Source organism: Phacochoerus africanus, chromosome 4 (genome assembly GCF_016906955.1).
Source record: "Phacochoerus africanus isolate WHEZ1 chromosome 4, ROS_Pafr_v1, whole genome shotgun sequence".
In the NCBI taxonomy this organism is placed as follows: domain Eukaryota; kingdom Metazoa; phylum Chordata; class Mammalia; order Artiodactyla; family Suidae; genus Phacochoerus; species Phacochoerus africanus.
In genome coordinates, this window is record NC_062547.1 from 5,925,817 (window position 1) to 5,951,355 (window position 25,539).

The 25,539-nt window shown below is 52.1% G+C and overlaps 1 protein-coding gene across 7 annotated transcripts; it reads right to left on the reverse strand.

The window, feature by feature from the left end:
* Nucleotides 1-1,176: 1,176 nt before the first annotated feature.
* Nucleotides 1,177-10,433, reverse strand: PELI3 (pellino E3 ubiquitin protein ligase family member 3). 7 transcript variants are annotated; one of them, XM_047775183.1, is made up of 8 exons: nt 10,290-10,433; nt 9,019-9,171; nt 8,402-8,473; nt 6,268-6,397; nt 5,597-5,698; nt 4,116-4,310; nt 3,615-3,803; nt 1,177-2,194 (listed from the first exon to the last, which is right to left on the reverse strand). In XM_047775183.1, the coding sequence occupies exons 2-8, from the start codon at nt 9,168-9,170 to the stop codon at nt 1,625-1,627; spliced, it is 1,410 nt and encodes a 469-aa protein (XP_047631139.1). In that variant the 5' UTR covers nt 9,171; nt 10,290-10,433; the 3' UTR covers nt 1,177-1,624. The 7 variants fall into 7 exon arrangements, with proteins under 7 accessions (XP_047631139.1, XP_047631140.1, XP_047631142.1 ...); XM_047775184.1 differs by having other exon boundaries at nt 9,019-9,256; nt 10,290-10,426; XM_047775186.1 differs by lacking the exon at nt 10,290-10,433 and adding an exon at nt 7,180-8,355 and having other exon boundaries at nt 8,457-8,473; nt 9,019-9,050.
* Between the last annotated feature and the right edge of the window lie 15,106 nt (nt 10,434-25,539).

A 25,539-nucleotide genomic window follows, 5' to 3' on the forward strand; every position in this document is an offset into this window, starting at 1 on the left:
CTTTCCAGCTTTCTTGCCCCAGGAAAGGCCTGGAGCAACCCTAGCAGCACGCTGAGCTTGCCTTGGCTCTCAGACAGAGGTGACACTTAGCCCAGGCGAATAGGGATCCTGTTCAGACTTGGCCTCCATAGTAACCAAGGTCCCCGAGACCCCAGCCCCATGTCCCCACTCCTCTTTCTTCCTTTCTGCCCCTCCACACCCAGCTCATTGGTTGTCAAGCGTCTTCCTTGCTGCACTTTGGCCCATGCTGTCCCCTTACCTGGGCTGCCCTCCCACCCCATCCCTCCCCGTTCAAGGAAAGCAGCCCAGTGAGATGGAGAGGGAAGGTTCCGAGGCCAGGCGGGTGGTGTGGATTCAAATCTGACTTGGCCACTTTCTAGCTGTGTGGCCTGGAGCGTGTGCTTTAATCTCCCTGTAACCAGAAATGGTAACATCTCCCTCCCTGGGTTACGGTGAGGATTAAAGAACAAACCCTCTGCCAGGCAGCGATCGGTGCCTGGTGAGTGCTCGTGAACGCGGTTATTATCACCATCGGCACAGTGCAGGGCACGAGGGGGGCGTTCAGTAATAGCAGCCCTTGTGTCACAGCCCACACTCTAGAACCGCGAGTCCTCTCTCCTCCCTCAACTCCTGTTTAGAAGTGGGGTTCCCAACCTCCCTCCAGCATCTTCCCTGCCAGCACGGCCCCAACCTCCAGGCTCCTTTCTGCCCCGCTGCAGTCCATGCTGCAGCCGCTCTGAACCCCTCACTCAGTTCCCTGCACACTTACACCTGCGCCTGTGCCCCCCCCTCCCTTCTGTCTGGGGCCCCCTCCCTCCCTTCCTGTGAGGATCCCCAGCCAGCCACTGGGGCTGAGCCCGGATGCACCCCCTCAGTGAATCTCTCTCACTCCTCGCTTTCCTACCCGCCAGTGAGACCGGCTTCACAGCTCCCCATACTTCTCGGATCCTAGCACACAGGAAGCCAGGCTGTCATTCAGTAATTTGGGCTGGCATCCGCTAGCCTGCGAACTCCACCGGGCAGGGAACCAGGTCTGACTGTCTCTGTGTCCCCAGATCCCATTTGGCAAGCAGTCCAGACCGCCGTGGGGGCTCAGCGGATGTCAGTCCCCGCCTGCCGCCCACCCGTCACTCACTCGGGGGCGGGAGGCGATGCACGCACGTGGGACGCGCGGGATTTGGGAGGGCAGCTGAGCGGCAAGGTTTATAGAGGAACCCAGAGCAGCAGCAGGGCGATGATCTGGAGCTGGGTTGGCAGGCTCAGGGCACAGCCAGCCTAAGCTGGGGGTCAGGGGCTCCCGGCCCCTTCACTCCCCCAGGGGCACAGTGTAGGCGGCATGATGTGGGATGCCCCAGGACGGGCTGGGGCACAGGGGTGGGCTCCCATCCATCGGCCCGAGTGAGAGCTGGTGCCGATGGCCCCATTATTCTGACTGGGGATAGGAGTCGCGGGGACCCCCTTCGGAGTCAGAGTTAAGAGAGGAAGGGCACAGCCCATCCAACGCGTCCATCCGGCTGGCTATGTGCCAGCAGGTAGAGTCCCACATGCAGAGCTCCCTCTGGGCTGCAGGAGGTGGGGGACCTGGGTGGGCAGGCGGGCGCAGCAGCAGGAGGCCCCAGGGAGCCTAGTCCAGCGGCCCCTGGAAAATGAGGCGGACACAGCCATGCTCGCCAGTGAGCCAGGCCCCACAAAAGGGGCAGGCGGCATGGAAGGCGTGGGTGCCATGGGGCAGCGGCGTCTGAGCCCAGTAGCGGGCAGTCTTCTCGGAGCAGACGTGGCCGCAGGGCGCAAAGGCGTGGCTGGGCGGCCCAGGATCCAGGCAGAGGCCAGCCTCCTGGCCGAGCCATAGGGGCACATAGGGCCCCACGAGGCGGCAGAGAGGACACTCGCGCTCCTGGGGACCCCGTTCTCGCCGGCAGCCCCAGCCATGGTAGCCGTGGACGTGGCCGCAGCGGACGTAGACCCAGGGCTGCTGCTTGTCGGGTGCAGTGCGGCCACGGGCCGGGCTGGGGAAAGCCAGGGTGCTGAGGCCCACGGGACACTGGGGCCGAGCCGCGTTTGCTTCCTGCCGCTGGGCCTCCAGCTGCTTCAGCGTGGGTGCCCGCAGCAGCCCCGCCGGCGTGCGCCACAGCAGCGTGGCCCCACACAGGTCGATGAGGGAGCCGTCCTGCAGCACGTTGGACTCATTTTCCACCTGCAGGGGCAGCGGAAGGACCTTAGTGCCCAAGAGGCTCCTGAAACCCCTGCTATCGGCCACCATCACCCCAGACAAGCCCCCCCCCCATCCATCCCACTGAACCTCCCTGGAGGGAGCACCCGGGACCAGTGGTGCTGGCTCAGGCAGAGGAGGGGTAGGGCTGGGGCAGAGGAGGCGGTAGGGCTGGGACAGAGAAGGGGTAGGGCTGGGGCAGAGGAGGGGTAGGGCTGGGGCAGAGGAGGCGGTAGGGGTGGGACAGAGAAGGGGTAGGGCTGGGGCAGAGGAGGCCATAGGGCTGGGGCAGAGAAGCAGGAAAGACTGAGAAGCCATGGGAAGGTAGGCAAGTGGTCCCAGGCAGGCACCATTGCTTACTCTCCGTGGAATGTGGGCCTTGGTCACCTCATCTGTCAAATCAGAAGGTCTAGACCAAAATGAGGGTTTTCTAAAACATTTTCCCAGGCTCTCCCCTAATGGAAAGTCCTCTGTCCAAAACACTGGGGACTTAGCCCAAAGCAGCTGTCCTAAGGGCTGTGGTTAAAAGCAAGGACTCCGGCACTAGATTGTCTGGCTGCAAATTCCAGCCTCACCATCATTTCCTAACTCTGTGTCCCTCGGGGAGTAACTCATCCTCTCTGTGTCTTAACTTCTTATCCACAAGACGGATTCTGCTTCCCTGTCTAGCAAGTGGTTCTCATGAATCCATCAATGTAAACACACAGAACAGTACCTGGAACACAGTAGGTGCTCAATACGTGTGTACTAGTGAAACAGTCACAGGCATAACTTGAAAAAATAATGTTTCCTCAGATCTCCCCATAGAGTCGATGCTCTGGAAACGAAAGCCATGCTTTTCCTTGGGGTCTGGCATTTCTTTGCCCAACGTGCTCATACAGAGAAAAAACTCTGCGTGGGCCATTTGAGGCGCTTGGCCCCGCGAACCTCATATTAATTCTCTGATCTGTACCACGTGGCGCGTTCACTGTCACCTGTGTCAGAGCTACTCAAGGCCCTTTCCTGCTGGGAGAGAATAAAGCTAAGCCCGTGTGAATGTGACAGACACGTTACAAACTGCCAACACTTTAGGCTATAAATTGCTCACACACAGGCCAAGTGTCACCCTCGTAAGAGGGTGTGAATTTTTAAGCGGCTGACACCCCACCGCCACTTGGTCCTGCGCGGTGTGTCTGTGTGCGCCACTTCCCACCCCCCACCACGGACCTCTGGCAGTATGTGGGCTCTACTTGCAGATGCTGGTCTGGTCCCCTCTATGGGGACAAGAGGCAACGCCCCCACACAGAGCCTGTTGGGGCTCCCTTGAGCAGCAGGACGAGGCCATCGCCTGGCTCGGGCAGGGGGGAAGGGCAGATTGGAAGGGCAGGGAAGGAACGGGGAGGGGGTCAGTGAACAGGCCACCTACCAGTTTCCCCCGCTGCTGTGCCGAGCGGCTGTCCCTCAGAGTGTACACATTCCCACAGACCGAGATCTCCCGCCAGACACCTGGGGCTGAGTCCTCAGAGAAGCCGCCGGCCGGGTGCATCACCAGCACCCCGTTGGTGGTTAAGCCGTCCATCAGGCCGTCGGGGGTCCGCCATTTGGCTGCCCGCTCCTAGGACCACATGTGGGATCAGGTCACATCCCCAAGCGGCCCCCAGCAGGCCAGGAGTGCTGCCCCTCTACCCTCAAGCCCAGAGGTGGCCCGGAAAGGACCGGGACTGAACTGATGCTGCGAGGCCTTGGGCGTCACTTGACCCCTCTGAGCCTGGCTTTGCTCGGTTGTTAAGTGGGGTTGCAAATCCCTGCTTAGGTCATGGCTAGGAGTCAGGCGGGTCCCTCCCCCCAGGATGCCGCCCCTCCTCAGCCTACCCCTCGGCTCCCTCTCAGATGAAGTGCCCGTCCCTCCTTGGGGGGGCTCACTCACTCCAAGGAAGATGTTGCTGGAGGCGTCGAAGCCAGCGGCATAGATGCGGGCAGTATAGGGCGGCCTGCGGTCACAGAGGATGCGGCAGGCGTAGCGGGAGATCGTGCTCTGGGCAGAGGGGCCCTCAGCAGCGCCCCCTCCAGGCGACGTGTCTGTTACCACGAAGTCAATCATGTTCTCGGTGGAGCGACCAATCTGTGAGGGAGGGAAGGGTTAGCACAGGGATGCTGTGTGCAGAACTCACTCCCAAAGGCTTCCCAGCCCAGGGCTCCCAGCAGCTGTGCTGCGTGCAGGGGCACCGAACAATGAGGGGACAGCACCATCCCAATTCCCCAGGCTTCTCCTTCTCTGTCTCCCCCACGGTTCTCAGAAGCACCCCACTCAATAAAAACTAGTTGATTTGCAGATAGAGCAGTGAAAGGGTAACTGACACCTATGGTATGGGAGTGCTCAAATACTAGTTTAAAAAAGTAGTGAATTTTTGGTATTTCCTATAAGCTTTTTTTTTTTTTTTTTTGTCTTTTTAGGGCTGCACCTGAGGCATATGGAGGTTCCCAGGCTAGGGGTCTAATCAAAGCTGTAGCTGCCACTCTACACCACAGTCACAGCAACACCACATCTGAGCAGTGTCTACGACCTACACCACAGCTCACGGCAACGCCAGATCCTTGACCCGCTGATCGAGGCCAGGGATCGAACCCGCAATCCCATGGTTCCTAATTGGATTCGTTTCCACTGCGCCATGATGGGAACTCCTTTTTTGTTTTTCGTTTTTTTTTTTTTTTCCTTTTTAGGGCAGCATCCACAGCATATGGAGGTCCCCAGGCTAGGGGTCAAATCAGAGCTATAGCTGCCGGCCTACACCACAGCCACAGCAACGCAGGATCGGAGCAGACTCTGCAATCTACACCACAGCTCACGGCAACACTGGATCCTTAACCCACTGAGCAAGACCAGGGATGGAAGCTGCATCCTCACAGATACTAATCTGGGTTCTTAACCCACTGAGCCACAGTGGGAACTCCTCATGCTAAGCATTTTATATGCAGTATCTCACCTAAGCTTTCCTAACAATGCCATGCAGCCCCACTTTACAGATGAGGAAACCAAGGCCCAGAGAGGTTATGTGGCTCTTGCCCAGAGTCATCCAGCTGCTAATCGACCGAGCTGGGAGCTGAAGCCAGGCAGCAGGACTCACACCACACTGTGAACCCCTAAGCTGCATGACTCTCCAGCCCGGGAGCCCAGGCTTGGGTTTGAACCTCGCTGTAGCCACTGACTTGCTGTGTGGCTGGGAAGTCAACAGCCCTTACTGGGATATCCTGCTTCCTTCTCAGAGGAGTGGTCCACTGCCCTGAGAGCCTGAGGCACCTGCCCTAGGGCCTTTGGTCTGCCATCCTCCCCCTGGAACACCTGCTGAGCTGAGCATCCAGGCCTCGTGGCCCAGAGGCCAGAAGACTTGGGGAGGTGCCCGAGCATACCTGGAACATGTCTGTGTCACTGTCGTGTGTGTACTCAACTATGACCGAGTGGCTCCGGGACAGTGTGTACGAGATGCTGTGCTGGCCACGGTTGCTCAGTGCCTGGTGACAAAAAGAAGAAGTCACTTCCCTGGGCCTGTGCCCAGGAGACACGTGAGCCTCTGAGCCAGAAGCTGGAGCCCAAAGCTCAGTGGCCACTCCCAGTCCCACCCTTCGCAGAGGGTGCATTGTGCAGCTTGCACTTTACACGGGATACCTTCAGTACCCTGGGGCCACCTGCAGGAGGCAGGGTTCCCATTCCCCTTTGACAGGTAAGAAACCAAAGCTCAGAGAGGAGAAAAATTCTCACACAGCTGGAAACAGCAGAGCCCGAATTCTAAGCCCCAACCTCTGAAGCCAAAGGCTTTCCCTTTGTCATTGCTGTTGTGACGGACACATCCCCTCCCTGAGCCTTGGCTGCTTCTGAGATGATGCTGATCACTTCCATCCAATGGATGGGCTCTGGTGGTCAAGGAAACGCTTTTTGCCGGCTGTAGCCCACTGCAAGGCCTCTCCATCAGCACCATCTCTCTTGTAGCCCAGGGTGGTGAGTGGAGACCCCGTGGGCTCCCCTGCTCCCAGGGCAGGACCAAGAAGACCAGCACCCAGGTCCATTAGGACGAGCTGCTTGCCTTGGAGACGAGCGGTGTGGAGATGTGGTGCATGACATCTGGCTTCACTCCGTTGGCATGTGGCCGGCGGTTCAGTGCCAGGCGGCTTCGACGGCGGCCCTTGTCCCCACTTGCCAGACACCCATTGTAGCTGTGGATGCGGGAGTTAAGAAGAAAGGGTTTCAGAGAGAGAGAGAGAGAGAGAGAGAGAGAGAGAGAGAGAGAAAGTGAGCCTCTGCCAACTTCTGGGCAGACCCTACCTTAACATACAAGCCCTAGAACCACCCCAAACTAGAAGACCCTACTATATCAAATTGGTGCCTTTAGGGAGTTGGGTGGGGGTCAGAGTATCTTCGAAAGGCCTTTCATCCAATTAACCAGTGTTTTCCGGGCTCTTGAACCATGCCTGGCTAGGTGCTAGGTGCTGGGGTAGCATAGGTGACAAGCTAGAGGTCAGTTCTGTGCCCTCAGTGGCAGGGGAGGGGGAGGTCCTTAGTTTTTCAAGGAACCTGGGTGCCACCTGCCAGACCCAGGCCCTGGGATCGGGTTTCTAGGAGAGGGGACACCTATACTGGGCCTTGAAGAACTAGGAAGGATGCACCTTTAGCAAACTGTCATTTATCGCAACACAAGTACTACTGGAAACCAGAATGAAAGAAGGAAATAGACCCACAGTGCCGCTACCTCCATATATCCACACACATCAAATCTCTACCTTCCTTTCCAGCTCTTGTCGAGAGGGAATGAGTGTGGAAGGCAAAGATGGGATGAGTCATAACCTTGATCCCTGCCATGTGCTGGAGCTGCTGTGTTCCTGGTGCTTTGCAGTGTTAATTACCTAATGGAATCTATGCAGAGTCCTGCCAGGCAAGTAACTTTCTTCTCATTTGACGAATGAGGAAAAATGAGGCTCAGGGAGGTAAAATGACTTGCCTGAGGTCCCAGGCTCTTCAGTGGAAAAAGTCTAGACTTGAACTCGGGTCTGTCTGACTCCAGCCTCTTTTGCAGAAGACTTGCTGGATGGAGGGTTCACCCTGAGCGAAGGCCCTGAGGCTGGTAGGGTTGGGTGAGATCAGAGGGATGATGTGGGTGGTGAAGTGCATCTTCTTGGGAAGATGAAGTCGGTAGGAGGGCCCCGAGCACCAGGCTGGGGATTCTGGACTCTGTTCCATAAGCAGTGGGGAGCCACGGAAGGTTTGGCAGCAGGGAGTGAATTGGATGAACGGCTGCCAAATACGGGCAAGGACCACTTGAATCAGAATCTTCCCTGCCCCACACAGGGAGGTTCTGGTTCTATACATTTGGAATGGGCCTGTTAATGGGTATTTTTCAGTGTGCTCTGCCGGTGGCTCTGATGTCCAGCCACGGTGGGCTTTCGCTGCTCCGCAGAGAACAAATGACAGTTAAGAGGGCCTACCCTCCCCCCCCAGGGCTGAGCCCTCCCCCATCAGTGGCCTCACCCTCAGCTGCAATGCCTGCTCTTCCTTTGGGACAGCACGCAGCTATGTTTCTAATGCAGGTACCCCCAAGAGGGGCATCACTTTTGCCTTTGTAAGCTCTTCCCACATAGGGTGGGTGGGGCAGTTCCCTTCAGGACACAGGCTCTGGGCTTGGACAGATGAACCTGGCTCTTTCACACATCACACACCCTTTTTAAGATGGGGCTCATTTATCAGATTCATTGTGAGAACTAAACAAGATAAAGCACTTAAAAATGCTTGGCACAGAGGCATACATCTAGCAAGTTCTTGATAGATGTTAGCTATTGTTGTTACCACTGAAAAAAATAAAAGCACGTGGCATGTACATGTCAACAAACAGTAATCATTATTATTTCTAAATAATCATCACAGTGGTAACATAGCCTCTCGGGTACTTTCTTCAGGGCAAAGAGAGAGTCCAAAAGGAGGTATAGAGGGGGGAGGAAGGAGAGGAGCCTGTGCCTGGGGCGAGAGCAAGGTGGATGGTGCAGGGATGCTGGTCAGGAGAAGACCAGGAAGAGATGAAGTCTACTCAGCCATCAACTCACGTCGCTTCCTCTCCCCTGGCCTCAGTTTCCTCATCTGTAGCGTGAGGGTCAGCTGTGGCTCAGTGCAAATGCACTAGAACCTAAAGTAAGAAAGACCTGGGTCCAAATCCCAGCCCTGCCACTTACCAGCTGTGTGCCCTTGGGCCAGTCACTTCCCCTCTCTGAGCCTCGGTTTCCTCACCTCCTTCCTCACAGCATCTTTGTGAAGATTGAAATGAAATAATGTCCATGAAAGGGCTCGGCACAGGCCTGCCTCCCAGAACACTTGGTACGTGCCGGGCACTATTTTATGTGCTTTGCGGAAATCACCGCATCCATTCCTGCTGACAACCCTCTGAGTTATTATTACCATCGTCCCTACTGGTAAAGGGGAAAACAGAGGCGCAGGGAAGTTAAGCAACTTGCAGAGGCAGGATGTGAACCAAGCAGTTTGGATGGCGTACCAGAGTTCCTCGCCCCGGACTACACACACTAGGTGCTTTATGAAAGGCAGCTGCCGTTACTTTCTTCTGCTCAGAAACTTAGGGGGGCAGTTAGAGTTGTCTCAGTCATTTATGAAAAATGGGAAGATTAAAATAACAATTATGAATTGAGGTGGGTTTGGGCAATTTTGTCTCTCACCTGGGAGGGGGAGGAGGGACAAACAGCAGAAGGCTGTAAGTGGGGTGAGCTGGGGTGCTTGGTCTGGCTGTCCTGTGGGGTGCCTGGTGTTCCACCCCTCCCCCGGAATCAGGGAGGCTCACCCCAGAACGATGAGTTCGCCATATTTGATGGGCTCCTCCCCTGGCTGTGCATCTTCACCGGGAGAAGAGAGGATGCAAGAGCCCTGGTTCTCTGGGTGCTGGAGGTCTGAGGTTCGGGGGGACCCCACTTCAGGGTTTCCTTCCAGCACCATTCTGGGCAGAGTGAGAGAGAAGAAAGAGAGCTTTGCAGCCTCTCATCCCAACGCCCCTCAGTGCCAGCTGCTGCAGGCCACCTAGGCTGAGACCAGAATGACCTTTCACCCACACTGTTGCTATGGCAACCACTAAGCTGACAGGGTTGCTGGAATACCCCAGAAGGGAGATGGATGGAATGGAACCTGGAGGGAGGGGCCACAGTCAGAGGGTCAGAATATTTGGCAAGGCCAGAGGGATGGACTGGCTTGGGGTGGCCAGAAGCTTCTTTTTGGCCAGGACCTCAGTCTGGGATCTGCTTGGGAGAAAGGCACCCGCAGGGGCTGAGGGCCCTTACTGCTCGTCTTAGACTCAGTTCCTGGGTTTTGCTTTCAGCCTTAAGACCTCTGAGTAATCCTTCGGTCAGGTTCTTGGAATCTACCTGTCCATCTTAATCTTTCTGCCCCTTTGCCAGTCTAGGCCTCTGTCTGTTTTCTCAATGACTCTCTGTCCCCACCGCTGTCCTTTTCACCATCTCTCCCCACCCTCCTCTCCATCTCTGCCTGTCTGACCACCTCTACCTCCTTATCCATCTGCCTCAGTCTCCCTATCTTGTCTTCACCCTGTGGACCCCTCCTAGGCGGTCGCCCCCTCCCTCCCTCCCTCCCTCCCTCCCTCAGGTGTCAATCTGCAGTCCCTGGGCCGCCTCGGGTCTCTGGAGGCCTGTGGGGGCGGAGCTCCCCCCTCCCGCTCGGGCTGCAGCAGAGCCTGTCTCCGCAGGAAGCCTGTTTGGAAAACATCTCCGCGCAAGAGGGACTGCGCCGGGGCAGGCCGTCGCCCCGCGCCCGGGGCAGGTACAATGACACCCCAACGCATACGCAGATATACACCCGGCGGCCCTTCCACACAAACACGCGCGCGCACGCACACAGTTCCGCACAACCCGAGCCCCGCGGGCAATGCCCAGACGGGCGCAGAGCCCACCCTGGACCCGCGACAGTAGGAGCGATCGCGCAAAGAGCCACAGGCGCCCGCCCTCGGACCGAGTACCCCCGCCACTCAGACACACAAACACGCCCCCCGCGCCCGCTGGGGCCCGCCTGGCAAAGCCCGCGCCCCCTCCGTCCCGGCGGCCTCACCTGGCCGCGCTCCCGACCCCCGCTCGGCGCCGCCTCCCTCTGTGCCTCGCCCTGCTCGGCCCAGGGCTGCAGCGGGATGGGCCCGGCCCGCGGCGTCTCCGCGCTGCCTCGTCACGGGGACACCCGGGGCCCAGGGAGGGGTACGAGCGCCAACAGCCAAGCCCCACCCTCTGCCCCTAGGTCCCGCCCCGTGTAAGCCCCGCCCCACCCAAGACTCCGCCCCTTGCGGCGAGCCTTAGCCCCAGTCGGCAGAGACCCTCCCATTCTCGAGCTGACGCCCCTTATATGGCCCCGCCCCGGCCCTTGTAAGCCCCGCCCACCACTGTCTTAGGACCGCCCCCGCCCAACTTCGCCAGCTCCAGGACTCTCAGGCAGTTTACCAGAACTCCCTCCCCCAGTTCGGCTCCCCAGACCACGCCCTAATTTTGGGGGACTCCCGGGTTCTCCCTGAGACCCTAGCTTACCCTCACCCACCACAGGCTAGGGTCTTGGCACTGGGCTGGAGGTCCCTTTCCCCGCCTTAGTCTGGGGACTCTCCACCTCCTGCCCGAGACCCCGCCTCCCACATGGCGAAGCCGCGGCAATAGAGGAGGAGAGAAGCAGGGGCGGGAAGGAGAAAGAGAAGGAAAATACTAGAGGACGCGGGGGAGGAGGTGTGTGTCTGCGGGAAGGCCGAGGAGAGCCGCTGCGTTTGCCTCCCAATTGCAGACCCGTCTTCCAGCTCAGCTTGGCTACTTTCTCACTGGGCGACTCTGGCCACCCTCCCCACCCCATGTCCAGGAACACTCCCTCCCTCCAGCTTGCACAGACCGCCCGAGATGCCACAAAGAGGATGGAGACTTTTGGGGGTTTGTAGTCCCCTCTAGGCCTGGACTTGCAAGAGAATTCCTCTCTCTGTCTGTGCCAGGTGCTGTGTGCTGTGATTTGAACAAAATAAGCCCTTTAAGAGAGTTCCAGTCGTTGCTCTGAGGTAGGAAGTAGATGGGCCCCTGGGCTGAGAATAGCTGGGACTTGTTAGGCTGAGTAAATTGGGCCTTGTTTCTCTTTAACTCTTAAAGGAAAAAGTTAATTGCAGGAGCTGAGCTCTGCTGAAGTGGAAAGATGAGATGACCGGTTCCATCACTCTTGGGGTCAAGGAGACCTCCCCAATTACACATGCGCTGTAAGACTCCTAGGGGTCGGAAAGGGAGGGGGCTCCAGGCCATAATAAGTCCTGCCAAAAGATGTGCATGCATATTGGGGAGGGTCCCGTGCCCAGTCTGGTATGAGAGATAAAATAAGATAACTGGCCAAAGGCAAACAAAGACCCGGAAGAATTCTCCTATATAAGTGATTTAAATCACCTCTCTGGTGCGCTCCTCACTGGGGGACACTGGCACCCACACTCCTCGCTTCTGACTCAAATAAACTACTTCTCTGTGTGCTCTCCCACATGTTGTAATGTGACTCTAACCATAAACTTTGTATCTGTTTTCACAGTCTTTGCCTCCTTGAAACAGTCTTGCTTTCAACAGGGGGCAAGAGTCAGGGCAGTTCTGTCTTAGCCTCTAGCTAGTCTAGTGGCTGGGATTCCTGGTTTTCAACCAGGATATCCAGGTTCAATTCCTGAGCAGAAAATTAAGATCTCGCTCCAAGCCATCACTCATTGCTGTCTTTCTGAGATCAACTCAGCAGTAACGAACCCGACTAGTATCCATGAGGACGCGGGTTCTATCCCTGGCCTCACTCAGTGGGTTAAGGATCCAGCATTTCCATAAGCTGTGGTGTAGGTCAGAGATGATCCTCAGTCGGAGACAAGGCTTGCATCTGGCATTGCTGTGGCTGTGGGGTAGGCTGGCAGCGGCAGCTCCAGCTCTGATTCACCCCTACTCTGTGAACTTCCATATGCCGTGGGTGCGGCCCTTAAAAAAATAAAAAAATAAGCCCTTTAATTCCTGGGAGACCAGTACTATAATCACCCATTATACAGAAGAGAAAGCAGAGATTTAGGAAACTGACTTCGTCATGGTTATTTTTCTAGAAAGAGGCCAAGAGTGGATCTCAGCTACGTGACTTGAAAGTCTGGGCTCCTGACTTCTCCACCTTGTTGCTGTGACTCAGGATGGCGGGATGGCACTCGGAGGCTTGGGACAAGAGAGACCCAGAGATAAATCAGATAAGATCCCTACAGCTCCTTATCCCTTGGTCTGATTGGAACTATAACCAAGAGCTGGGGGGAAGCTCAGAGGTTGGACCTTGAAGTGCAAGTTTCATTGAGGAAATCAAGGAAGTCTGCACAGAGGAAGTGGCCTTTGGCCCCAGTCAAGAAAGATAAGTGAAGTTTGCCCACACATTCCAGAAAGGGAGCACACTTCCCCTCTGTCCCCCCAGTTTGTTGCTTGAGAGGCTCCCAATCTCCAAGACTCCTCCTGGACCCCGTCACCCACCACATCCGCACACCCTACTAACTCCCACAGCTAAAAATAGCCCAAGAGACCAACTGTTTTGCCAACTGTTCTGGGGCCCCAGCAGCCAGATGAAAAAGAAGGCAGCTGACAGCACACTCTTTGAGGACAAAAGCACTCATTAATCAAAGAGAAACTCCCTGAGAGGCCACCTCCGAGCAGGCTGGATGGCTGGGCTGCAGGAAGCAGGTCCTACAAATCCTGCACCACAGGATAGCTTCCATCCCTGAATGCCTGCAGCATGCTCACCTGCATGCCGGGTGTGCACAGCCACAGTAGGACACGGGGACAGTCTCACTCTCCTTTGCACGCCCAGCTTCCAGCACCTTGCCAGCCAGAGCAGGCCTTCTGTGAACATGTACTGAATTACTATTAGAATCCCCAGTTTAGGAGTTCCTGCTGTGGTGCAACAGGATTGATAGTAATCTCTGCAGGGACAGGGAGGCGGGTTCCATCCCCTGTCTGGGCGCAGTGGGTTAAGGACCCAGCGTTGCTGCTGCAGCTGTGGTGTACTTCGCAGCTCCAGCTGGGATTTGATCCCTGGCCCCAAACTCCCTATGCCCCAGGAGCAGCCAAAAAAGAAAAAAATCCCCAGTTTGCAGATGAGGAAGCTGAGGCTAGGGGAGGGGAGCAGCCAGGCAAGTATGGAGCTGAGGTTTAACCAGAGCCCCAGCTTCCCCTAAACTGAGGTGAACAGCAAGGGCTAAGAGGGGTTCCAAGGCTTTGTCCCAGGAGGTGTGGATTTCTTCTGTGCTAGAGTGCTAGGCTCGCAGCTGCGTGGTAGGCACGGCCAGACCACGAGGGACCTCTGGGAGCATGGGGCGGCGGGCCTGATTCCAGCCTTGCATTGTCCAGATCAGGGACAGGAAGGGCGAGTTAGAACACCACCAACACACAGGTTCTCAAGTTGCAGCCTTGATTTCTGACTCTAACTGTCATGCTCTATCCCAAGAGCTCCAGCTTCTGAATCTCTCTAGGCCTCACTTCCTGTATTTGTAAAATGGGGAAATGGGATACAAACTTGCAGTATTATTTTGAAATCCTTTTATTCAGCCCCCTTCTCCTCTCTTCAATCTAGATCTTGAATCTGTTGCTTTTTGTCTTTTTTTTTTTTTTTTTTTTTTAAGGGCTGCCCCTGTGGCATATGGAAGTTCCCAGGCTAGGGGCTGAATTGGAGCTGTAGCTGCTGGCCTACACCACAGCCACAGCAATGCCAGATCCAACCCCTGTCTACTATCTACACCACAGCTCATGGCAACGCCAGATCCTTAACCCACTGAGCAAGGCCAGGGATTGAACCTGTGCCCTCATGGATGCTAGTCAGATTCTTTACCGCTGAGCCACAACGGGAACTCAGAAGCTGTTGCTTTTTAAAAGAGGGGGCTTAAGTTCCCTGGCGGCTCAGTGGGTTAAAGATCTGGCATTGTCACTGCTGCGGCGTAGGTTGGATCCCTGACCTGAGAACGTCCACATGCCGGGGGTGTAGCCAAAAAAGGAGGGAGGAGACAAAGAAAGGAATAAGACGCAGCCTATATTTCTTCAGTTCTTGAATTCAAGTGCTCAGAGACAGGGGCTGGCCCAAAACTGTTTAGAAAAAGTATTATCATTTTCAAAAGATTTTGAAAACAAAACAACAACAAATTCTTTCTGGGCTAAGAGATTTGGAGAGGAGACGATAAGGAAGAGCTAAGATGCTGGGCTCTGCCTTTGAGGTCTTGTCATAGGTAGGAGGGTGAGGCTGGGAAGGGACTGACCCTTCAGATAGATTGTGGGGTGCAGAGCCCAAATTACCTTAAATAAGTTTGTGGCACAGTTTATGTTCCCGGACATTCCTGAAACCAGTAGAGAACTCAGGTGGCAATGGGTGGAATTTAAGAGCTGGCGGGGGTCAAGGAAAGAGTCAAGGAGAGCTCTGCCTGAACCACTGTCATTGCAGGTGACAGCGGGCAGGCATGCTCAAGGCTACCCTCCCTTAGGACCAACCACAGAGGCTTTAACCTCAGGCTGTGGGAAGAGGGGATGGATTTCATTAAAATAATCCAACCAGTCACTAAAAAAGTAAATAACAGTAACAAGCCCTGGTGAGGGGCGGAGCTGGACAAGGGTCAAATTGTCACAATATATGTAGGTGATAAATAAACTCTAGGGGAATGAGAAATTGCAATCCAATGAGAAATTGCAAGTCATGCAAAGAAACAGGAAAGGATGAGCCACAGACTGGGAAAAATGCTGTCAGGATGTGTTGTTGGTACCCTGACACACTGGTGATGGGATTGTAAACTAGCGCAGCCACTTAGGGAAACAGTCCAACCCAAATATTCATCAACTGTTGAATGAATAAACAAATGTAGTATGTCTATACAATGGACTATTATTCAGCCATAAAAAGAAACGAAGTGCTCACATATGCTATGACCTTGAAAACTTTATGCCAAGTGAAAGAAGTTACTCACAAAAGACCATGTATTGTGTAATCCCATTTTTAATAAATTTCAGAATAGGAAAAACTATAGAGACAGAAAGTGCATTAGTGGCTACTTAGCCAGGGTTCGGTGATGGCTAAAGTGTATGAGTTTCTTGCTGAGGTGTTGAAAATGTTCCAGGAGTTCCTGTTGTGGCTCGGGGGTAAGAACCCATAGTATCCATGAGGATACAGGTTCGATCCCTGGCCTCGCTCAGTGGGTTAAGGATCCAACATTGCCATGAGCTGTGGCATAGGTCGCAGATGGAGCTCGGATTTGGCATTGCTGTGGCTGTGGTGTAGGCTGGCAGCTACAGCTCCAATTCCAATTCCACCCCTAGCCTGGGAACTTCCATATGCTGTGGTTGTGGGCCTAAAAAAAAAAAAAAAAAAAAAAAAAAGGAAAAGAAAAGAAAATGTTTCAAAATTGGCTGAGGCGATGGTTACATATATCTATGAATATACTAAAAACCACTAAGCTCTTATGCTTTAAATGGGTGATTGTATGGTATGTGAATTGTATCTCAATATAGCTTTAACTAAAAAGAACAACACAAAACAAAAATAACATTGAGCAAAAAGAAGCAAACAGCAGAGTTCATACTCCATAATCCCATGAATCTAAAAAAATAGCCCCAACTAAGCTAAATCTGTTCAAGACGTGCACACGGGAAAACTAGAAAGGCAAGGATGTTGACAGCATGAAAATTAGGACCAGGTAGTTAGAACCAGGAGGCAGCATGGGACCGATCTTGGGCGCTGTCCAGGGTGCTGTTTGGTTTCCTGGCTGAGTGCCACTCACCTGGGTGCTTGTTTTATAATGTTTGTTAAGCTCTACATTTATGTCTTATGAGCTTTTGGCTTATTTTTTATAATTTATAATAAAAATGTTAAAAAGTAAGATGAGTTGTTTCACTCAAACTTTGACATTCTGCAATTCGAATGGGTAGGGAGTTGTTTCAACTGAAAAGTCAGGATGTGCAGGAGACTGATGAGGCTGTGAGAGCCATGGCCAGATCGAGAGAAGAGGGGGCAGGACCCAAGCTGCTGAGGGAGCCAGTGAGAGCAGGGCAGGTGCACGGAGCGAAGAAAACACCATGGGAAGAGCTGGGAAGGGGCCGCTAGAACTTCAAATCTTGACAGCCTGGTTTATTCATTTATTTACCCGCTGCTTCGGGTCCCCCCAATGACCCCAGTTCTCCCTCACCCCCAGGGATGCAACCTCAGCAATCACGGTTATCTTTATGACGTCATCTTTTGGCCACAGTTAAGAGGAGTAGGGGTGCCAACCTGACTCAGGCTGGGCCAGTCACATTCTGTCTTTGGGGAATTTGGAATGGAGATTCAGAGATAGCCTTTTTTTAGCTGTAGGTTCAGAGAATTATGGAAAATTAGTTTTGCAATGCCAAAGCTTCACCCTTGGTGGGCGCTTGACCCAGGCCTCAAGAGACCATAGGGGATAACTGGATTAACTGCTCGGTCATGGGACAGAACTGCCACTTCCGTCCTACGTCATGAAAATTATCCCTACTTCCAAGGTGCTCTCTATTTGGACATGTTCATAGTACTATGAATGTTACTTTCAAACCCCACTCCTAATATCAATTTCTGCATTATTTATAGGCTGTATATTGAGAAGAAAGAAGAGGAGAGAGAGTTCTCATCCTGGCAAAGTGGAAATGAATCCAACTAGGAACCATGAGGTTGCGGGTTTTATCCCTGGCCTCGCTCAGTGGGTTAAGGATCCAGGGTTGCTGTGAGCTGTGGTGTAGGTCACAGACGTGGCTCGGATCTGGCGTGGCTGTGGCTGTGGTGTAGGCTGGTGGCTACAGCTCTGATTAGTTCCCCCTGGGAACCTCCATGTGCCATGGTGTGGCCCTCAAAAAGACAAAAGACAAAAAGAAAAAGAAAAAGAGGAGAGATTAGATGCAAGAGGGTATTATAGAACATTAGTGTAACAGACATTTGATTTACTTTTTAGCTGTTCATAATCTGAAAATTTTTCCTGTGTGTGTGTGTGTGTGTGTGTGATCCCAACTTGAACAGGCAAATACCATTTCCAACTATAAGGGTTGAAAAAGGAACCAAATTATTAGTTATGCTTTTTAAAAAAACTACCAATTTACATAATTAATCAGGGTGCATTTTAAGTTCTAACTTGTTTATTGTACAAGGCATCATTTGAAAATATCAAGGAAATATGCTTTTTTTCTTCTTCTTCTTTTTACAGCCATACCTACAGCATATGGAAGTTCCTGGGCTAGGGATCAAATCAGAGCTGCAGCTGTTGCAGCTTGCCAGATCCAATCCACATCTGTGAACTATGCCACAGCTTGCAGCAACACTGGATCCTTAACCCACCGACCAAGGCCAAGGATCGAACCCACATCCTCCGCAACACTATGTCATGTTCTTAACCCGCTGAGCCGCCATGGGAATTTCTGTCCTTTTGATTTTAATGAAGCAAGGGTGGAAGTAATGCTAGTTGCCAGTATTTGATTGTAAAATCAATAAAGTAATTGTATTTTATACCGTTGTTGAATGTGGTTAGTAGATAAAAAAAAAAGGGTTATTTATTTATTTATTTATTTATTTATTTATTTATTGTCTTTTTGTCCTTTTTAGGGCTGCACCCTTGGCATTTGGAGGTTCCCAGGCTAGGGGTCCAATTGAAGCTGTACCCGCAGGCCTGCACTACAGCCACAGCAATGCCTGATCTGAGCCCAGTCAGCAACCCACACCACAGCTCACAGCAATGCTGGATCCTTAACCCACTGAGCGAGGCCAGGGATTGAACCTGCAACCTCATGGTTCCTAGTCGGAGTCGTTTCCACTGCTCCATGATGGGAACTCCCCAAAAGCAAGTTTTAAATGGGGAAAAAAAGGTAGAAAATACTAGGTACTCCTTTTCCCAGCATCCGTTGCACCTAGGGGTCAGACACATGTCTTAGATCCTTTTAATCAGAAGCATCTGGGAGCTCCCTGGTGGCCTAGCAGTTAAAGATTCGTCAATGTCACTGCCGTGACTCAAGTTTGATCCCTGGCCCTGGAACTTCTGCAGCTTGTGGGTGTGGCCAAAAAAATTTTTTTTTAATTTTTTTTTCAAAAAGGGGCATCTGCTTCAGAGTGAATCAGAGGCTATTTCCTAAAGAAACAGATGTAGTGGAGGAGACAGTGGCTTTGTCCAATTTCAGACATAGCAGTGAAAGTCGTTCCAACTGCAGAGTCTGCAGCCCTCCATCAGTGGCGCCCGTTCCCACTGTGGGGGCTGTGGTGTATTCTTAGGACCAGTTCTGTGGCACGATTTGGGGTGTGTTTCCACTTGCCCAGCTACTGTGTCTTGTTCCCTGCATAGCCTGGAGATTCTGTGAGTTACTAAGTATCTTTCATAAATTTTCCTCCTGCTTAGAGTGTCCAAAATTGACTTCTGTGCCTGAAGTTAAGAATCCTGACTTCCCCTCTAGAATCCTGACTCCACTCCTTCCGGACAAGTGGCAATAGACAGCACGAAGCTGGAAGGAACGGTCTCTCTGCCTATTTCTTATCTCTTTGTCTCTCTGTAGGTTGCAATCACTCTTCCCTCCCTGCAGACCAACATACCTGGCCTGAGGTAAGAAGTGGCTGCCCCTCATGGCTCAATTTTTCATATCTTCTCCTTTCAAGAAGCCAGTGCAGACCAGGAAGAGAATTTCTTTTCCTCTTTTTTTTTTAGGGCCACACCCATGGCATATGAAGTTCTCAGGCTAGGGATCGAATCAGAGCTACAGATGCTGGCCTACACCACAGCCACAGCAACACAGGATCCTAGCTGCATCTGTGACCTACACCACAGCTCACAGCAATGCCATATCCATCTGAGCTGCAACTGCAAACTTCACCACAGCTCATGGCAACGCCAGATCCTTGACCCACTAAGCAAGGCCAGGGATTGAACCCGCATCCTCAAGGATAATAATCAGGTTCGTTTCTGCTGTGCCACAGCAGGAACTCCAGAATTTCTAATTTTTAATGAAACATTTCAAGGGGAGGAACTCTGGCCCAGCATGGGTGAGATGCTCGCTCCTGGCCAGTCGACTACAGATAGGGAGAATCCTATCATACAAAAAGTGTTTCTGGGGGGTTCCCATTATGGCTCAGCAGGTTAAGGATGCAACATAATGTCTGAGGATTCGGGTTCAATCCCGATCCCTGGCCTCGCTCAGTGGGTTAAGGATAAGGCATTGCCGCAAGGTGCAGTGTAGGTCACAGATGCACCTTGGATCCAGTGTTGCTATGGCTGTGGCTTTGGCCGGTAGCTGAAGCTTTGATTGGACCCCTAGCTTGGGAACTTCCATATGTCGCCAGTTCGGCCATAAGAAAAGAAAAGGGTTGCTGTGGTCAACCCCTGTGGCTTGGGCGTGCAGTTTCAGAGAATGGGGAACACGAGGTCATGGATTGGAGGAGTCACACTGTCTACTACAAAAAGCAGGTAGGTGGGGTGAAGTGAGGAGTGGGGGGCAAAGGGCCAGGAGAGTGTGAGGCTGGAAGGTGGGTTCATTTTAATGCTTGGCAACCTGTAGGAGGCAAGCTGAAAAATTACAATTTTCCTTTCTAGATGATGGGGAACTATGGAGAGGCTTCTGATGATAGAAGAGTTACATATTTGAGGTAGGAAAATTTCAATGTACAGACAAAATTGAAATAAGAAAAAAATCATTTTCAAATGTACTACCCACAGCCCCTCTAATCATCTTGGTGTAGTTCCCTTCCAGTCCTTCTTCTAAGTGTACAACACACACACACACACACACACACACACACTTGTAATCACACCTTATATAAACAATAAGGTATTTGCTTTGAGTCCTTAACAGTATATCATGTGAACTTCCATGTTATTAAATATTCCTCCTTGGTCGTGTTTTAATGGCTAGGAAAGTTGGGAACGGCCTTTTGGAGGAGGTGGCATTAGACTTGAAGTCAGAGGATAAAGAGTCAGTCTGAGGAAGAGACTTCCAAACAGAAGTAATAGCCTGTGTGAAGCCCTGAGGTGGGGGCTTGGTGGGTTTGAGAATGAGTATAAAGAGAACTGCTCCTGGAGTTCCTGTCATGGCTCAGCGGTTAACGAATCCCACTAGGAACCATGAGATTGTGGGTTTGATCCCTGGCTTTGCTCAGCGGGTTAAGGATCCGGCATTGCCATGAGCTGTGGTGTAGGTTGCAGACGCAGCTCGGATCCCGAGTTGCTGTGGCTCTGGCGTAGGCCGGTGGCTACAGCTCTGATTAGACCCTTAGCCTGGGAACCTCCATATGCCACAGGAGTGGCCCTAGAAAAGGCAAAAAGACAAAAATAAATAAATAAATAAAATAATAAAAATAAATAGATAAGTAAAAAGAACTGCTCCTGTGTCTCTTCTTTACTCACACTCAATCCATTCTAACTCCCTGGCAGAAACCTACAATTAACTCTATTGTATCCACCCTAAGATAGTTGTCAGACCCCACAAGACTGCCTCCACTTTAGACGTCAAGTGCAAGTCCAGGTTGTCAACACCTGTGCTTCTGACCAACGGATCAACTAATGATAAATTGGAAGTTCCCACAACCCACTCCTGGGGTTCCAGCATTTGCTAAAATGGCTCACCGCACCCAGGAAAAGTAACCTCCTGTTTGCTTATCTGATTGCCAGTTTATTACAAAGACTATTTCAAGGTGAGGCAGGAGTGAGATGGGCTCCAGGATGGACACTTAACAACCAGCCACCTATCGAAACTGCAAGATAGAAATAACAGTGGGCACAAGGCAAATGACTGGTATTCACCTTCTGTGAACTTGTTCAGCTATGGTGGGGACAGAATCAGAGGAGGGTCGGAGCCCCGCTGGGGCAGAAGAAAGAGGGCGTGTACTTCCCATCCTCAGGATCAGGGAGACCCCAACTACACATGCACAGAGAGACCCCTCCGGTTCAAAAAGGGAGGGGGGCCAGGCCACAAGAAGTCTGGCTAACCTTCTCGCCACGCTCTGTTTTGGAATCCACCTTGGCCAAAAATGCGCATGCAGATCAGGGGAGTCCCCTAGATCTGGTCAGGCAGGAAAGAGAAAACAAGTTAATTGGCCAAAGGGAGGCAAAGACCCGGAAGAACTGTCCTATACAAGTAATTTAAGTCACCTCTCTGGCACACTCCTCATTCAGGGGGACACCTGCACCCTCACCTCTCCTTTGGGTGCATATTACTGCTTTACTTCTGCCTTAGAGAAATAGAGGAATACTCTGTATTTCTGTGCTCTCCCACATGCTATACTGTGTTTCTAACAATAAAATTTATACCTGTTTTCACCGTCGTTGCCTCCTTGAAACAGTCTTACTTTCAATAGGGGCAAGAATCAGGGCAATTCTACTTCTAGCCTCTAGCAGGTCTAGTGGCTAGGTTTCCTGGTTTTCAACCAGGCTGCCCAGGTTCAATTCCTGAGCAGAAAGTAAAGATCTCCCTCCAAACCACCACCCACTGCTGCTGCTTCTAAATCAAAAGGGTGCAAGTCAAGCACCAGGAGGAAGAGATTGCACAGGCAAGATACGGGGACGTGGCATGGAGTTTCCAGGCATGCCACCTGCCCAGCAGCTCCACAAGTTCACCAACCAGGAAGTTCTCAGAACCCTGTCCTTTGGAGTTTTTATGGAGACTTCATTAAGAAGGCATGATTGATTAAACTATTGACCATCAGTAGTTAAGTCAAGTCTTCAGTCCCTTTCCCCTCTCCAGAGGTCAGAGGTCAGTAGTCAGGGGATAGGTCGGGAAGTTTCAATCCTCTAGTCTTGAGGTTGGTTTCCCGGGCAACCCATCCAGTGGTCACCTAGGGGCTTCTGGAAAATCACCTCATTAACATGAGGTCACTGGTGGTTGAAGGGGGCTTGTTATGAATAACAAAAGACTCCTAAAATTTCAATTTGGGAAATTCCAAGGGTTTTAGGAACTCTGTGTCTGGAGCAGAGACTAAGCCAGATTCCACATCCATGGACTCAACAAACCTGGAGTCCAAACTATTTGTTTTTCAAATTCCAGAAAGTTCCAAAAAGCAAAACATATTTGTCTTGCACCAGCAACTCTTTACATAATATTTACATCACATTCACAACTTTTCACGTAGCATTTACGTTGTATCAGCTATTCCAAGTAATCCAGAGATGATTTAAAGTACATAGGAAGGAGTTCCCATCATGGCTCAGAGGAAATGAATCTGACCTGTATCCATGAGGATGCAGTTTCAATCCCTGCCCTCAATCAGTGGGGTTAAGGATCCGGCATTGCTGTGAGCTGTGGTGTAGGTTGCAGACACGGCTGGGAACTGGCATGGCTGTGGCTGTGGCGTAGGCTGGTGGCTACAGCAACAATTCGACCCCTAGCCTAGGAACCTCCATATGCCGTGGATGCAGCCCTAAAAAGACAAGGAAAAAAAATGGTTTACGGCAAGATGTGTATGGGTTCAATGCAAATACTATGACTTTTCGCATAGGGAACCAAGCATCCTCAGATTTTTGTATCTGTGGGGAGAGGGGTGGGATAGTGGAGGGGGCCTAAACCAATCCCTGTAGATGCTGAGGGATGTCGTATATATTTCTCACCATAAATCCCAATATCACAATGACCAAGGAGGCCAGTGTGGCTGGAGTGGAATGGGCGAGGGAGGGAAGGAGGAGAAGGACCTCGTAGGGCAGGTAAGGAATTAGAACTTTACTGGGGTTTCAGTGGGAAATCCCTGGAGTAGGTGAGTGGCATTTTTGTCACTTGGGGGTGACAAAAATCTGACATGCTTGGCTGTTGAAGGAGTGTCTGCAGAGGAGCCGAAGTTTGAAACAGACACCTGTTGGAGGTTGTTCTCATCCAGGTGAAAGATTCTGGTGCTGAGACTAGGATCACGGAGGTGGAAGTGAAAGAGCAGGTGGTTAGCTAGACCTGAGGAGAGAAAGGGGGGCACTGGCCAGGTGACAGGAAACCCTGCATCTCAAAAATGATGGGGTCCGTCCTAGAGGCAAACAAAGAAAGGTGGCAAAAGGCAGGAATCCCTGGCATCCGGATGTAACCTTTTGCTCATTATGCACTCATTACAATAAAATTTGCCTTGCACATAAGAAGCACCCATCACGCACTGAAGCTATGACACTTCTGATCAAGACCAAATAAGAAAAATCCCTCCTCCCCTGAGGAAGATGGAGCTGGGATGAAAACCAGGAAATATGAGCCCAAACCTCTCCCCTCTCAATTAATATTCTGCGCAATCATTTTCACCCCCAGAGAACCAGCTCGCCAGAGGAGCTCAGGGGCCTGAGAAGGTACTATCACTTAACAGCCGCCCATTGCTTTCTTGGCCTCGTGTCTCGTATCATTTCTGCAACCAATCAAGAGCCTACCCTCCTCTGCAACACCAGAGAAGATAATATATGCAAGGGTCATTGCATGCACCCCTCCCAAATATTCCCAAAGACCTACCACATGCCTGATGGGGTTTCTCCTGAGGCCTCCCTCCCTGGCTTACAGAGGGTCCCCCTCCTCCTGTAGCAAAAATGCACCCCCTGTGCACCGGCACCAATTAAGTCTCCGAGACACAGTTTTGGGTGAAGCAGAAAGAACAGCTTTATTGCTTCACCAGGCAAAGGAGGTCACAGCACGCTAAAGCCCTCAAAACTGTCCTCAGCATGCCTGTCGTGGCTCAGGGGTAACGAACCCACTTAGTATCCATGAGGATGCGGGTTCGATCCCTGGCCTCACTCAGTGGGCTAAGGACCTGGCGTTGCTGTGAGCTGTGGTGTAGGTCGCAGACGCCCCTTGGATCCCGAGTTGCTGTGGCTGTGGTGTAGGCCAACAGCTACAGCTCTGATGTGATTCCTAACCTTGGAACTTCCACATGCTGCAGGTTCAGCCCTAAAAAAAACCTCCCAAAACCATGTCCTCCCTTGAGAGGGGACATCAAGGGGGGTTATAGGTTTAACTTGAAGAAACAGGGCTGTTGACAGGGATTAGACGCCTTCATTCTCCCTCCATAGAGCATTTCAAAGGCATCAAGACCAGAGTCAGGTGGTCTGGTGACAGTTTCTGATGGTCTTTGGGGTTAATACACCTTGACCTTCACTCTGCAGTGAAGATGGCTCAGAAAAGGAAGGAGGCTTAGGGAGTGTTTCAAAGGAAAAGAAAACCCCAGGTGCAAAATAACTCTCACTGGAAGGTAATTGTTAGCAACAAGTTCATGGGCCAAGGCAGGACATAGCATCACAGAGACTATTTTAACTAGTTCTTAGCTGGAATAATATTTCCTAATCATTAACTCTTTTTTTTCTTTTTTTTTTTCTTTGTAGGGTCACACCCTTGGCATATAGAAGTTCCCAGGCTAGGGGTCCAATCGGAGCTGCAACTGCCAGCCTACACCACAGCCACAGCAATAGTCTCAGAAGGACCGGTTGTCCACACTGTGGGAAAAGAAGCTGTAGGTGCCCTTGACAAGCTTTACCCAGAGGCCTGACACTGGCCAATGGAGAGGCTGGGTTGGAGGGGCAAGAATGGAGCAGAGAGCCCAGAGCAGGGCCCAGAGAGCACCCGGCCCAGGAAAGATGAAGTCAGAACCGACAGCAAGAATCATTGACTTTTACAGAGTGCTTGCCATAGGCCATGTGCCAGGCCTGAGCCAAGCACCCAACCTGGGTAATCTTGCCCTTTGTTTTAGGGCCGCACGTGTGGCATGTGGAAGTTGCCAGGCCAGGGGTTGAATTGGAGCTGCGGCTGCCAGTCTACACCACAGCCACAGCCACCGCAATGCAGGATCTGAGCTAAGTCTGCAACCTACACCACAGCTCCCAGGATTCTGAATCCTTAACCCACTGAGCAAGGCTGGGAATCGAACCTGCATCCTCATGGTTGCTAGTCGGTGAGCCACAATAGGAACTTCCTCCACTTTCTCATTTTCTTCTTCTCTAACTACTCTACTGCAGCTGCAGACACTTCCTGGCCTCCCTCCTAACACTGCAGCTGCTCCTGCTCAGCTTCCTTTGCTCACTCCTTCCTTCCTTCTTCTCACTCTTTAAATGCTGAGTTCTGGAGTTCCTGTCGTGGCTCAATGGTTAACAAATTGGACTAGGAACCATGAGGTTGCGGGTTCGATCCCTGGCCTCCATCAGGGAGTGGGTTAAGGATCTGGCATTGCTGTGAGCTGGGGTGTAGGTCACAGACACGGCTTGGATCCCACATTGCTGTGGCTGTGGTGTAGGCTGGCAGCTGCAGCTCCAATTAGACCCCTAGCCTGGGAACCTCCATATGCCGCGCGTGTGACCCTAGAAAAGCCAAACAGACAAAAAAAAAGCCGCATTCTCCTCTCGTCT